General features: G+C 40.4%; 1 protein-coding gene across 1 annotated transcript in view; it reads right to left on the bottom strand.

Annotated features, from left to right (window-relative positions):
* The window catches only part of LOC134666655 (protein kinase C-binding protein NELL1-like), a 68,029-nt gene extending 57,395 nt beyond the window's left edge, over nucleotides 1–10,634 (bottom strand). The window contains exon 1 of the mRNA XM_063523881.1: nucleotides 10,434–10,634. Within this exon, the coding sequence (XP_063379951.1) occupies nucleotides 10,434–10,494 (61 nt within the window). The 5' untranslated portion in view covers nucleotides 10,495–10,634. The remainder of the gene's footprint in view (nucleotides 1–10,433) is intronic.
* Between the last annotated feature and the right edge of the window lie 4,602 nt (nucleotides 10,635–15,236).

Here is a 15,236-nt window from a genome sequence, read left to right as displayed (position 1 = left end):
CGACAATGGCGGTAATGGCCGACAACGCGTCCCCTTGGAATTAATTTTATTTAAAGTCAAAAATACGAGTCTCTTCTGCCTTCCGCATCATAGTTATACCGACAGTGACAGACTTTTATGAGAAAGAAGATTTTACAAGTTCAGCGGGCCCGCTCTCCGTGGGATTGCAAGTAAATATTCTCATAGACCAGGTACTGTTCCTTAAATTCCCTTTTATTCGTCGAGCCCACTTTGTCTTTTAATTATTCTGTTACTAACATATTTTTTGGTCCTTCGAACCGGATCTTTAAATCTGTAGAACCGGACATAATCATACTGAATAGTTTTATTTCATACAGTCGGCCATTAATTGTCCTAGTAAAGTCAATTGTCTGCAAGATTGCATTAGTCGTAATTAATTTACTGTCTGTACTTGGTACATTTATGTCTGCAAGTTTGCATTTGTCGTACTTTAAACATTGAAAGTAATTGTATGTCCTCAGTTTGTGGATATTTTATTGAAAGTGACTGCATGTATTGCATTATTCTTACGAAAGTAATTAGTGTTTTTGCCTACGTGTAACGTATTATATGTATCATACATAGTCTTAAACGTTTAAAGAAATTCGTCTTCATACGTTTAATTTATTTGCTTTGCGTTTTAGTTGTACGTTTTTTAAAAAAAATTGAAGGTGGAATCACATTTCTTTTTCATCAGTGGTGGTAGCAAGATAAGGCTAGTATACACGTTCACAATCAGTTTGAGCGTTTTTTTTTATCATTCCCGTTCCGTTCAGTTTGAGTACAGTGCAAACATACCTTATATTTAGTCTATGCTCGTGAACGACTTGAACGAAGTGAAGTGTCATTCGATTCCTGTCCTGTCAGTGTCACGTTAATTTTTTGAGGTTAAAACTAACTTTCATTCGAGTTGTGATTACTTTTGTTTACATAATAAAGCCCGTAGCTTTATTATTTTGTGGTTTGTGTTACTGTTTTGAAGGAGTACGCGGTGTTGTGAAAAATGAGTGCTGAAATACGTTACAAGTTAGCCAAACTTCAAATTGATTTATTGTGTAATGCCGCGGAGTCTGCTGTACAAGACAATACAAAACTTATCGAGTTTAAAACTCGCTGCAGTGATCTTGTGCAAACTAAGAACGAGTACAAAGACGCTTATGTGTCTGTGGAAGCCGGGAAGCGTGCCGGTTTTGATCCGGACAAACACCTGCAAGAGTTTTTAGACTATGACGCAAAACTGAATAATGTAAGTGTCATTTACGCACAATTGTTTCCGGTTGTGTCTTCGAACGTAGTTAATTCTCAGTTCTGCATGCCTGATATTCCTCTGCCGCGCATTTCGCTTCCATCATTTACAGGAGATGTCACTAAATGGACAAATTTTATAAATATTTTCAAAAGTATAATTGACGAGAGTGCTACCATCAAACCTGTGAGAAAATTACATTATCTGATATCATGTTTATCAGGTGAACCTCTTGATTTAGTCAAGCACTTGCCGCTTACTGATCAAAACTATGGTGTTGCTCTGACATTATTGGAGAACCGATTTTCCAATATAAGACTTATTGCCGATACGCATTTAGAAGCTATCATGTCACTTCCTGCTGTTGTGAATTTGAGGTCTGACTTGAGATCTTTCTTGAACACTTTTAACGAACACTTAGCTGCGCTTCGAGCCTTGAAATTTAAACCTGATGAGTGGTCGTTTGTACTACTTCATGTCTTATTGAAAAAACTGCCTATGGAGTTGCGCAGTAAATTTGAATTAAGTTTGTCTGGATCGGATATTCCTAAATATTCGGAACTTATTGCTTTCTTGGAATATCAATGTAAGGCATTAGAAATGTCTATTGCTTTGAAGGCAACAGTTAGCGGCTCATCTAAACAACCTGTTGTCAAGACACCGCCTCATCGCAATACTAAAATGGTAATGCATGTCCAAGAGAGCAATAAGGAAATAAATTGTCGATATTGTAATTTGGATCATTACATGTATATGTGCAATAAATTCAAGGCTTTGAATCTTGATCAGCGTAGAGATTTTCTGAAATCTAAAAATTTGTGTTTCAATTGTTTTGGTACACACAAATATCATGAGTGTAGTTCATTACATAAATGTAAGTTGTGTCGGGCTAAACACCACACTTTGATCTGTCCGTCTTCGACACAACCTGATGGCACTCCACCTGCGGTGAAGTCAGCTGTTGTCGTGGCTGAAATGGTTGAGCCTTCATATCCAGAAGGTGAACAAGAACCTAATAGCATTACTAGTGTTAATAATGCTACAATGAAGTCTTTCATGGTAAAGGATACTAAGCCAAATTTGCCAAATATCCTGTTAGCTACGGCCATGGGTCTTGCTGGGAATGGTGATGGACATTTCCAACCTGTTCGCTTGTTTATTGATCCAGGCGCAGAATGTTCAATAATCTCTGAGGAGTGTGTTCAAAGACTTCAACTTAAACATAACCATCAACCTGTGTCTATCTATGGTGTAGGGCCGAGTGTGCCTCATCGGTCTCATGGAATGACCAATGTGTTTTTGAAGTCCATGACTTCTGACAAGCCGTTGCTAACTGTTTCGGCTGTCATTTTGAAGTATGCTACTGGCGACTTGCCCAGTGTCTCTCTGTCTGCGGACATAAAATCAAATTATCAGGGTCTGCAATTGGCTGATAATGATTTTTTCCTGTCTAGGCCTATAGACATTTTATTAGGCAGTGATGTCTACAATGACATTTTCTGCGGTGAGAAGGTGTGGCCTTCCATTGACTTACCGGCGGCTTACCGAACCATTTTTGGTTGGGTAATAATTGGTAAATCCCTGCAGACTACCAATTCGGTTCCTCATCTGTCATCTCATCATGTGGCATTAGATGATTGTCTGACTAGATTCTGGGAAATTGAACAAATTCCCGAATCTGTACTTCCTGATCCCGATGATCAAATTATTGAGGATCATTTTTTAAATAATGTTTCGCGGGACAATGAAAACCGTTTTATTGTCCGTCTACCCTTCAAGGGAAACCAAAGTGAGTTGGGTGATAGTCGTGAATTGGCCGCCCGGAGACTTTTAAGTCTTGAGAGGAGATTTAAAAGAGATCCTAAACTCAAGACAGACTATAGTAAGGTGTTTCAAGAATATCAGGACGAGAATCATATGGAGCCTGTCTTTGACCCTCCGGGTAGTGGTAAATATTACCTTAGCCACCATGCTGTGATAAAAGAGTCTTCATCCACTACAAAGTGTAGGCCAGTCTTTGATGCGTCTATGCCCTCTTCTACGGGCGTGTCTTTGAACAACGTTCTGCACGTTGGTCCCAAACTTCAGCGTAACATAGTAGACATACTTACACGTTTTCGTCTTCAGCCTGTCGCATTCACTTGTGACATCAAGGGTATGTACAGACAAGTACTTGTGCACCCGGACGATCGTGACTATCAAAGAATTCTCTGGCGTCAACACACTGATGATCCCATTAGAGAATTTCGTTTGAGGACGGTCACGTTCGGAGTCTCCTCAAGTCCGTTCCTCGCTATGAGGTGTATCTTGAAATTGGCAGAGGAGACCAAGACCTCACACCCTGTCGCTAGTCAAATTTTGTCAGATCAAATTTTTGTTGATGACATAGTGACGGGAGCTCCTGATCTTGACACAGCTCGAAAGGTGAGAGCTGAACTGATCGACGTCCTTGGTCAAGGGTGTTTCGAATTGCGAAAGTGGTCGAGCAATAGCAATGAATTTTTAACTGATTTGCCTGACGACGTCCGTGAAGGACCATTGTCATTTGATCCTCAAAATGAAGGGTCTGTAAAGGTACTCGGTGTAAAATGGAATCCTACATCTGATGTGTTCATGTATCATAGCAGAATTTCCAACACAGGAATGACTAAACGTGCCGTGCTTGCTAACATAGCTTGCATTTATGACCCTTGTGGCTGGTTGATGCCAATTGTATTCTCGGCCAAGGCTTTCATGCAACGGTTGTGGCTTTTAGGGATCGGCTGGGACGACCCCTTACCTGATGATGAACAGGCTCAGTGGCTTTCTTTTATAGGGGAGTTCCATAGCTTATCTGACATTAAATTAAGCAGATTTGTCTTGCCTACTGATGGCAATAAATTTTCTCTTCACGCATTTTCAGATGCGTCCCTCAAAGGTTACGCTGCAGTGGTTTACCTTCGTGTCGAGAGGATCAATGGTGAAGTGGAGGTCCACTTACTCTTATCAAAGAGTAAAGTTTCGCCGTTACAGACAAAAATGACAATTCCGAGGCTGGAACTTTGTGGAGCCCTGCTAGCGTCTAAACTTGCCAAACATTCTTCAGGACTGATTAATGTCGCCCACGACATTGTAATCTGGTCTGACTCGAGCATTGCATTGTCATGGATTCGCACACCTGTTTATCAGCTCAAAATGTTTGAGGGAAACCGAGTTTCTCAAATATTAGCGAACACGTCTCCTTCTTTCTGGAGACATGTACCATCTTCAATGAATCCTGCAGACGCTGCCTCCCGAGGTTTGATGCCCTCGGAGCTTGGCTCACATCCTCTTTGGTGGGGTCCACCTTGGCTCAAGCAAGCGCCAGATACCTGGCCATCCGAAGATACCGTTGCGCGAAAAACGGTTTCTCCGGATCCTGAGGAGGACGTGATATCTACTGCCCACGTGAACAAGGTTTCTTGTGAGGTAGATGCGACAGATTTCATGTTAAAATACAGTTCCCTTCACAAGCTCGTGAAGGTCCACGGATACTGTCTTCGATTTGTTCATAATTTGAAGAATCCTACTTCAAAACGAGTGGGTCCATTGACTTGCGTCGAATGGCGTAACGCCCTATACTCGTTAATAAAAATTGTTCAAAGTTCAGTTTTCGCCACGGAAATAAAATTAGTGCAACGTGGGTTACCTCACCGGACTAACTTTCGAAAACTGACTCCTTTTATTGACTCAGAGGGGTTTCTGCGAGTGTTAGGAAGACTGAAGTATACAAACTTGTCCTCACAACGGAAACACCCAGTCATCCTTCCGAAATCCCATCATTTAACAATTTTGTTGATAAACTATTATCACGAATTGTACTTGCATGTGGGAGTTCCCGTGCTGCTGTCATTACTGCGTAAGCAATTCTGGATTTTATCGGCTCGGACTGTCATTAAGCGACTCATACGTAAATGTCACAAATGCTTTAAGGCTAATCCTAAACCTGCTGATTATTTAATGGCTGATTTACCTCCATCAAGAGTCACGCCTTGTAGACCATTCTCAAAAGTTGGAGTAGACTATGCAGGTCCTTTCCTAATAAAGACATCTAAGTTAAAACGTGCTCCAATCACGAAGGCTTATTTGTGCATATTTGTCTGCATGGTCACGAAGGCGTGCCATTTGGAACTAGTATCGGATCTCTCTACAGATTGTTTCTTAGCCTGTCTTACTCGGTTTATTAGTAGACGAGGATGGTGCTCTGATGTCTTCTCTGATTGTGGCACCAATTTCGTTGGAGCAAACAATTACCTAAAAGAACTTTATTCTTTTTTGAAGCGGTGCACCATGGAATCTGATGTACAAAACTACTTTCTCAAACATCAGCTTAAGTGGCATTTCAATCCTCCTTCTGCTCCAAGTATGGGAGGACTTTGGGAATCGACCGTAAGATCGTCTAAATTACTATTAAGGCGCATTCTGGGTGAAACTGTTCTTACTTTCGAGGAATTAAGCAGTGTATTTTGTAAAGTTGAGTCGATTTTGAATTCTAGACCTTTATGTCCAATTTCTGACGACATTGATGAGATTGACGTACTAACACCAGCCCATTTTCTCATAGGAGATAACATGGTTTCATTACCACCGGGAGTGCCGACAGAAGTGAAAACTCAATGACTAGTCCAAAATGTCTGCAGCACTATGTATGATTGACCCATCCTCCTTTCTATTGAAAAACTTTAGTTCCGAAATTGCTGGTCAGTGAGCTTGTTTAAAATTCGAAATTCAAATTTGTAGCGTTAATTGTTTGAAATTCGAATAGAAATTGTAAAGTTACCTTGCAGGCCTCGCATCTAAATATATTTGGTCATGATATTTTGAGTTTTATTCACCAGTACTAGAGTTCACTTTTTTTTGCGATTTAATCAAGATGTAACTTTATTGAATTATATTTTAGTGATATAAAGTTAGAATGTAGCTGTGAGATCCTCGTATTTCAGCCCGTAGAAGATTAGAACATTGAGCTTTATTGCTTAATATAAAAGTCCAGTTTTAAATAATTGACATGATTATGATACGTTATGACTAAAGTTCTTTGGTGAATAACATTGTCCGTGACACATGACGTCAGCGTTACGTTAAGCGTTACGCTGAATCGAGTTTATCATTTTTTCCCCACCTCAAAAAGTGCTCAACGCCGCTAAAGAAGTTTTCACTTCAAAAATCGTGAATATAAAACTTAATATTCGTTAAGCTTTCAATTCAATTTTAAAAACTACATAATAATTGAAATTTTGTACGGTCCCTCGGTGCGAGAGTTACAAATACACGAACCCACACTTGACGGATTTTCTTTTTTTATAAAAACTCGTACTCGTGTATTATTTCTCGGAAAGCACCATTTGGTGATGAGGAATTGACGAAGAACATCTAAATAGGTAGGATATAGTTTTTTCGTGTGTCTCTTCATAGTCCCAGCTAGCGAGAGACACGATAATGTCAATAGTTCGATAGCGGCAATAGCGGATAGCTGAGACAGAATTATTGTATTTGTATTTATTTTGTTTCGACAACCCAACGTTCTCACGCCGGCCCACTTCCAAGAAAATGTTTAACTGGAAAAAATATCAATCGTGTCACCTCTGCACATTTCTTTCTTTCTTTACTTTCTTTGTTATACGTACGAATTGTAAACCTATAATTTTTTTTCTAATCTACACACTTTTTTTAGTTTACATTAATGCCTACTCTAAGCATTTTTACTAGTAACAGGCCAATTCGAGTTTGAATTATTAGATCTCATTTCAATATGATACTGATATATGATAGGTACTGGCCTGTCAGTGTGAAAAATGACATTGTTCCAGTCTTCAACGTCATTTTCTTCAAACAAAAGTGTCAATATTTTTCGAAAAAAAAAACATTAAGCTGCATTCAATCGTACGACGTATTTTTTTACATGACCCTTTAAATAAATAAAACTTTATTTAGATCACAGCATTTCCCAAACTATGGGTCCTGAATAGGTCCCACCTATTGGTGGGTCACGCGCGACTATTGAGTGGGCCCCGAAACTACTAAGGCATCTGAGCGTTACAAATATGTTTTATGCCCCCTTTCTAAGATAGCCAAAAGGTGGGTCCTGAATTTGGCAGTTTTTCTTAGGTGTGTCGGAGGCCAGTCAACTTTGGGAACCACTGATTTAGATAATTTAATAAATCTGGTGAAAAGTAACTAGGTGGAATCCGTGTAGTTACAATGCTTGGTGTTTACAACCGTTTACACACGCTTATAATGTTATCATTATCAATATCAAACGAATGTGGCGTGCCGCTATCTCTAATGGATTACACTCTCCAAATAGATTTGTGATAAGTTATGCACTACAATGCTAATCATATTCGCCATACACATACGATTTAGTTAAAATAGGTATGTATATCTATTGCTCCCGACATGGAAAACCGGACAAGTGCGAGTCGGACTCGCCCACCGAGGGGTTCCGTACTTTTTATAAAATTTCAATTGTGTATCACGGTTCATGAGATACAGCCTAGTGACAGACAGACGAACGGACAGTGGAGTCTTAGTTGCTAAGTTGTATGGGAGGTACGGAATAACGTAACGTAGTGGAGTCTTAAATATACGAAAATTCCTAAATTTGGGGCTCCGTCAAATATTTCGCTTTCTAAAAGATTTCCGTCACCAAAAAACTTTGAGAACCCCTGCTCTAAGCTTATCTGGTTATTTCTCAATGGTTTGAGTCAGAAATGGGTGCCTTCACCCTCAAGTTGAACATTCTGTTTTCCATTTCGAATACGAGGAAAGTAAAATATAAAAAATGTGTATTTTACAAAATATGATTCACTTTGCACTGCACTGAACAATTGAGGTAAAAATATCGTTATGAAACCAGTAAAAAATATGCATGGAAATATGTATTATCCTTTAGAAGTGCTCAGGTACCTACATAACAGATATAAGGCCAAGTATTACCGATTGCAGCCATGCCAGCTCCCTGTATAAAAGAACTTTAATATACCCTCTTGAGAACTATGTACGAGTACATTGTATATTCAGCAAGAAATATGTGTAGGTACCTATATGTATACACAAATAGGTATTTGTATTCTGGTTCTGGCGGGGGTGCTAAGCTAATAGGGGGTCATCCATTAATTACATCACACGTTTAGGGGGAGGGAGGGGGTCAAGAAAATGTGACATCTTGTAACATGGGGGAGGGGGGAGACACAAACTTTGTGACGTCACTTTAACTTCATCAGTAACCGAAAATTTATTTAAATTATTTTATTCGCTGTACATTTAAATAACAAGTTTTTAAAACGATAATCGTTTTTATTCGTTTAATTTTCTTTCCTAAGCAGTTTTGGGTTATAAAATTACTAATATTTATATCGTCAAAAATATTTTGATAAAATATTAACAATACTTAGGTACTTACTTAATTCGATTTGGCGATTTCGTAGAAAAAATGTGACGTCACACTAGGGGGGAGGGGTTTGCCAAATGTGACCAAGTGTGACAAGGAGGGGGGAGGGGTCAAAAAACCTAGAAATTCGTGTGACGTAATTAATGGATGACCCCTAGTTTGGCTGACTGAACTTAGAATTTCCAATGAAATCACTGCGTAAGTAACCCAGTAACAACTTAGGTAGATACTAAAATTACTTAATCTTAGATAGATACAAAGTCTCTACTGTCTCTAGAATGGCTGCGCAAAGAGAATTAAAACTTGCTACAAAACGTTGTCTGAAATGTATTTAATGAAATAATGATACATTTTAAAGGACTCGTAATATTCGATATTTAGCTGCCTAAGCTAGAACTAAACCATTTAAAGGGTTTAAGATTTTCAAAAGAAGTAGATAGAGAGCGCTAAATAGAAACATAGGCAGCAAGAAACTTTTTTTTAACTTCTTAACTAACTTCGAAGTTCGTAAACTTATAACACGAGATATCTGTAATAGGTAACCTTTGAGTTAGGGAATGTTTTCTTATTATTAAGTTTGCGGCGGCCTAATAATTACTTAAACTTTACCTACTGGATAACTGGATACGGAAACTGATGTTTCAGTTTAATTTAATGGAATTAATGAAATACAGATTGAAAATGCGTTACATCACACATTTACATTTGGAGTAACGTTAAAATAAATCGAAAGCTTCCCAAATTTGAAATGTACCTTATGAAAAATATTTACCTAAATCAAACTTTTTTATATAGACCTCAAGTTTGGAACTGGACGGACGCGTTGAAGTCTTTTAAAAGGGGGCTTGAGCTTTTGATTCAGTGACCTTAAACATACCTTGGCCCTATTGTACTGCTTGTATAGCTGTGTGGACCAAGATATTAATAATTGCAGTAATAAAATTGGAGCTTGATTTATATTTGTTCATGGGTTTCCGATCAGAAGTAGGTACCGCAAACAAGAGAATTTATTATCCATTGATAAGCGTTTTTAAAGTTTTAGAAAACTTTTCAGTTAGCGTGGGACTGATTGGCCAGAAACGCAGCAAGGGACAGGTGGACGCCAGGCCTTCAGCAATGGCGTGATTATGATCAATATTTACAGATGTGTCATGCGATGCCGCCGGCACCGCCTGCTGTTATGTAATATCAACGTTTACTCAGTGGTCCAGACGCGACCGTCGCAAGGACGAAGTCTGAACAACCGGCGTCACTGTCGGGGTCTCCGTCCGGAGGGAAGTTTTGTAACACGTCTACTACCTACAAATATTATAGGTACTAACAAATCTAACAACTATAAATACAAGATTTATAGTAACCGTTTTATGCGATGTCTTAGGTACATAGAGCACCAAAGTACACTCGAGGGCGACTTACATTAAAACAGTATGTTACACTCGTAAACTCTGTGCCTGTGCTTTAATCACGAGGGGTGATCGCGGATAAAGCACACGCCACACAAGTTTTACGTGAACCTCTGGAAAACTATTGAAAACCGGTATATGGGAAACCTGACCAAAAATACACTTGCGGCATATTGTGCGCGCAATCAATCAGCTGATCGGGTTATGAGGTTGACAGTCGCGCCGTCTCTGCCTCAATTCTTGAGCCGTATTCGCAGTGGTAATCCTCTTAAGCTCAGCCATGAGCCTCGAGCGGTGCCGAATGGTACCAAAGTATTTACACTGACAAAAGCCGAAGGAGCAGGGAGCAATAAATGTGTGTGCGGGTACTTACCGGCTGCGATCGTAAGCCACCACCAGCAGCAGGCGGCCACGAGCGCCCGAGCGCCGGCCATCTCAGCGGTGGCGCATCACACGCGCGTTCTCGCCGGCCGTCCCGGCGGACTGAGCGGCCGCCGCCGGTCGCCCCGCGCGATCGATGCAAGCGCCTTCACGCACCCTCCAAGTCCTCCCCCGCCTCCGCCGCCGCCGCGCCCCGCCCTGCCGCGCCGCCACCGCCATTTCCCGACTTTCCTCGAGAGCGCGCGCGCTGCCCTCTTTTCCGGCAGATCGCTGACCGCCCCTAATTGATTGGCCCGCACGTTTGCCGAACGCATTTTAGGTCAGTTCCGCAGAGCCTTGGCGCAACGTTTCGTTATCCTTTACCTACCCGGCACAGCGATACCTATTATCTTAACAACTACCTAGGTAAATATGTATACTACGAATACGATAGAGGCAGACCAAGCTAACTCTGCAGCGATTTTGATAGTCATCTCTTTCAGTTAAAATAAGTCGACATGCAATTTTCCAAGAAGGAGAGTTAGTGGCAATAGTTTTTAAATTAGGTACATTTATCTGATCTAGACACGCGGCAGCGTGTCAAGCCAAGTTCAAGCAAAGGAACTGGCTAGCCAGCGCCGAATGTAATATTACACGAACCACTTGGTGCCACTTTTGACCCTTCTATAACTCAAAACATCTTTGACGTAAACACATAAAACTACGTGTGTTTAATTATATCCATAAGGATATCTAGAAGCTCAAATTTCATGAAGCTAGCTCAAACGGTTATAAAGGTATGAAGGTCAAAAAGTCGTAAATTTTATGACTGACTTATGACTTATAGTACCTAAACCTAACCTACTTCCAGATGACCTAGAAGGATGAAATTTGGAATCCAGCTCGGTTATTGTGTGTAAGCGTAGGAAAAAATCTAAAAATAAAAAAAAGTTAAAAAATAGGGGGGGTCCCCATACAAAAAAATATTTTTTTATTGTAGCGTTGGAACCGTTACAAGCAGATATTTGAAACTACCCCAATATATGTATTATTATATTTGCTATATTAAAATAAAGTTTAGTCAAAAAATAAGTGGTGTCCCCATACAAAAAACTTGTAATACGCTCTAAACAACCGGCGAACGGTGTGTCGTCGGCGGCGCGCGGCACCACATAATTATACAAAGAACAGAAGTAGAAACCATACAGCGGAAACACAAGAAAAAACATTAAATCTCAATACCTGCCCAGTTTTCTTTACAAAAAGTATTGATATCCCACCAAAAACATAAATGTAAAAAAGGAGAGCCAATTCCATACAAAAATTATGCTTGGCTGTGGGGCTCGCCGCAAAAAGAATGGAGATCCAAATGAGTGCCACTGCCAAGTTCTATGCAAAATCCAAATATGTATTTATAGGAACAAAATAACATTATAAACAAGTATTAAACTCTATTTCTTTGCTTTATTGGATACCTATAACAATTGCTGTTATTTAAAAAAATGTGAGATCTTAAAGTAGGTTAGATTTGACTTGGCCAGTTTTCATTACAGCTATCAGGTTATAGGTATCCAATAAAGCAAAGAAATAGAGTTTAATACTTGTTTATAATGTTATTTTGTTCCTATAAATACATATTTGGATTTTGCATAGAACTTGGCAGTGGCACTCATTTAGATCTCCATTCTTTTTGCGGCGAGCCCCACAGCCAAGCATAATTTTTGTATTGAACTTGGCTCTCCTTTTTTACATTTATGTTTTTGGTGGGATTATATACTTACCTGATTATTTACATTATTCTGAGATCCATGCTCCGATTTATTTATTTTTTGTTTAAAAGGAGTTACCCTAAGGTGGTCCCATATTACTTTGGTTCTGATCTGATGATGGAATCCTTGAGGAATTAAGGGAACTGCTCAAATTTTAAAGGTACGTGTATGGTAATTTGGGTATTATCTTAAACAACTCAAGCATTTCCTCTCGAAATTCATCAATTTGATGGAGTGGACCAGATAATTTTGGAACTAACGAGGCTGAGCGGTGAGGGGTAGGCGTGGGAATTGAAGTTATAGGGTGGTGTTTGAGGGGTACGATGTCGGAGTTCGGAGGGGGGGTTGGAGGAGGCGGAGGGCTTGAAGCTAGACGGTCAGGGTTTAAGAGGCAGGGGGGTTGGGGGCGGTGAGTTGATGAGTCGGATACTGAGAGGTCAATATTTAGATTGGGAGTTGAGGGGTTGGGGGTTGAGGGGTCTGGCATTGGGTATTAGGGGTCGGGGATGGGTATTAAGGGGTCGGGGTTGGAAGTTAATGGTTCGGAGTTTAGGAGCTAAGAGTCTGGGATTGAGGGATTGGCGGTTGAGGAATCAAGAGTTCAGAAAAAAACATTTGGCTGTTTCATACATTTTGCTTGGTTTTTCTATGAGAGGATAAGTTATTTTTTCGCGATATCGGGGTCCTATAGTAAAAGTTACTCAGTACCTATTATAATCCCAAAATCTCCCTGGCAACGGGAATGCACTTATTTTTTGGCCACCCTATATAGTTTAGAACTAGAAGGCATTCCACCGTAAATAAAACCGCATCTTTATTATATCAAGTAATCCATCAGGCGATTCTAACGAGCTTAAATCTTATAGTAAGTACTTATTATATTGAAAAATAAGTTTTTTGTTGGTACCTACAAGCTTTTATCGCTTTCATTTTTAGGGTTCCGTAGCCAAATGGCAAAAAACGGAACCCTTATGGATTCGTCATGTCTGTCCGTCTGTCTGTGTGATAAGTAGTTTTTCTTAATACGTCATAAATCGTAAACCGCAATTTTATTATGTTACTTACGCTACGTCTTACGTAGGCGAACAACGCGCGAACGCGGCGCGGCGCGGCGCGGCGAAAGCGGCCGCCGCCGCGCCGCGCCGCGCCGCGCCGCCTGACATTCGCGTGCAAATCGCGCCGCACCGCGTTCGCAACGAGATCGCTTACGTAGGACACTTCTATGGGCATCAAAGGATTGATTTCGCCGCGCCGCGCCGCGCCGCGTTCGCGCGTTGTTCGCCTACGTAAGACGTAGCGTTACTTGCTGCTACGGAACCCTTCATGGGCGAGTCCGACTCGCACATGGCCGCTTTTTAGGGTTCCGTACCCAAAGGGTAAAACGGGACCCTATTACTAAGACTTCGCTGTCCGTCCGTCCGTCCGGCTGTCCGTCCGTCTGTCACCAGGCTGTATCTCACGAACCGTGATAGCTAGACAGTTGAAATTTTCACAGATGATGTATTTCTGTTGCCGCTATAACAACAAATACTAAAAACAGAATAAAATAAAGATTTAAATGGGGCTCCCATACAACAAACGTGATTTTTGACCAAAGTTAAGCAACGTCGGGAGTGGTCAGTACTTGGATGGGTGACCGTTTTTTTTGCTTTCTTTTTGTTTTTTTTTGCATTATGTTACGGAACCCTTCGTGCGCGAGTCCGACTCGCACTTGCCCGGTTTTTTATTTCAGATAAGTATCGGCACTTTTATAAGAATCATTATAAAAGGTATAAGTATATAAACGTACCGATATCTAAAACAAATGAAATTTTTATTAAGGGTAAATTTGCTTAATCTTGTTGCCCGTCAATTCTTCTATAAATAAGCCCTTTAAGTCTTGGCGTAGGTTTTGGGACATCCTGTATACTCAGATAAAACGAAAATGTAGCTATGTTTAAGTATATTTTAACTACTACGTCGTTAGTCATAAAATAAGCTCTCTTTTTGGGTGGGGCCTATTAATTTATAGCACAATGGGGTAACTTTGCGCCCCTAAGGCCCACTTGCACCATTCCACTAACACGGGGTTAACCGGTTAATCCTGGAGTTACCATGGTTACCAGTACAATTTGACTCGGCTAAACCGCTTAACCTCGGGTTAGTGGGATGGTGCAAGTGGGCCTAAGTAAAATATAGGTAGAAGTTGGTTAGGAGCAAAAATACCCCAAACATCGTTTGCTCCTTATTCATTGCTTCAGATAAATAATACCTACGATATTTCATGATGAATAGTTTAAAAAATATTTAAAAAATCCTTTTTAAATATTGCCAATATTGGAGCAAAGTAGCACAGTTTTACGGTACTTACCTACTTGTCTGTCCTTACGGACTTGGCGGATGGGGGATTGGGGGCTAGGCGAAAGTGTAAGATTTTGCCGCCACGAAAACCTTTCACGCGACCCTTTCTTAACTTCGTTCCAACTCCAACCAACCGATTGTTGATGAACATGAACATTAACACGGACACGCACAAGAACATACTTTTATTTATTACACATTAACATACACATTAACATATGTGATGTTAAAAGGGGGACCTCGCGCGAGGCTCCTTCAGATTCAGACACAGTGAAAGAAAAGGACCTCGCAGATGCGACTTCGCCCACGGCTAAATTAGATCACGCTACGCCACTATATACACTAACTAATATTGCAAGACTAAGGTTTCACAGCAAATTGAACATACCTAACAGGTATACTTACCTTATGAGCTTCCTCTAACATTTCGAGTAACTCATTGGAACTTTTGCACCTTACTCCTTTGTAATAAGGCGACAATTTTAACATTTCTTTGACGTCGTCTGTATGAGCCTGGTTTTGAACTCGAAGCCACAACCTCCATGCCTGCTTACGGCATGGGGGTACATGCATGCCATGCATTACATGGTACATGGGTACCTACTATAGTTCGTTTTTTTTACATTAGAAAGAACTTCAAAGAAGGTATAGTCAGACCAAGAAAAGACTGCAGTGGATTTGATAGCCCATCACGCAGTGCAAGACTT

Source organism: Cydia fagiglandana, chromosome 8, assembly GCF_963556715.1.
Source record: "Cydia fagiglandana chromosome 8, ilCydFagi1.1, whole genome shotgun sequence".
NCBI lineage: Eukaryota > Metazoa > Arthropoda > Insecta > Lepidoptera > Tortricidae > Cydia > Cydia fagiglandana.
Note: the sequence above shows the minus strand (reverse complement) of the source record. Positions and strands in the feature narration are given on the sequence as shown.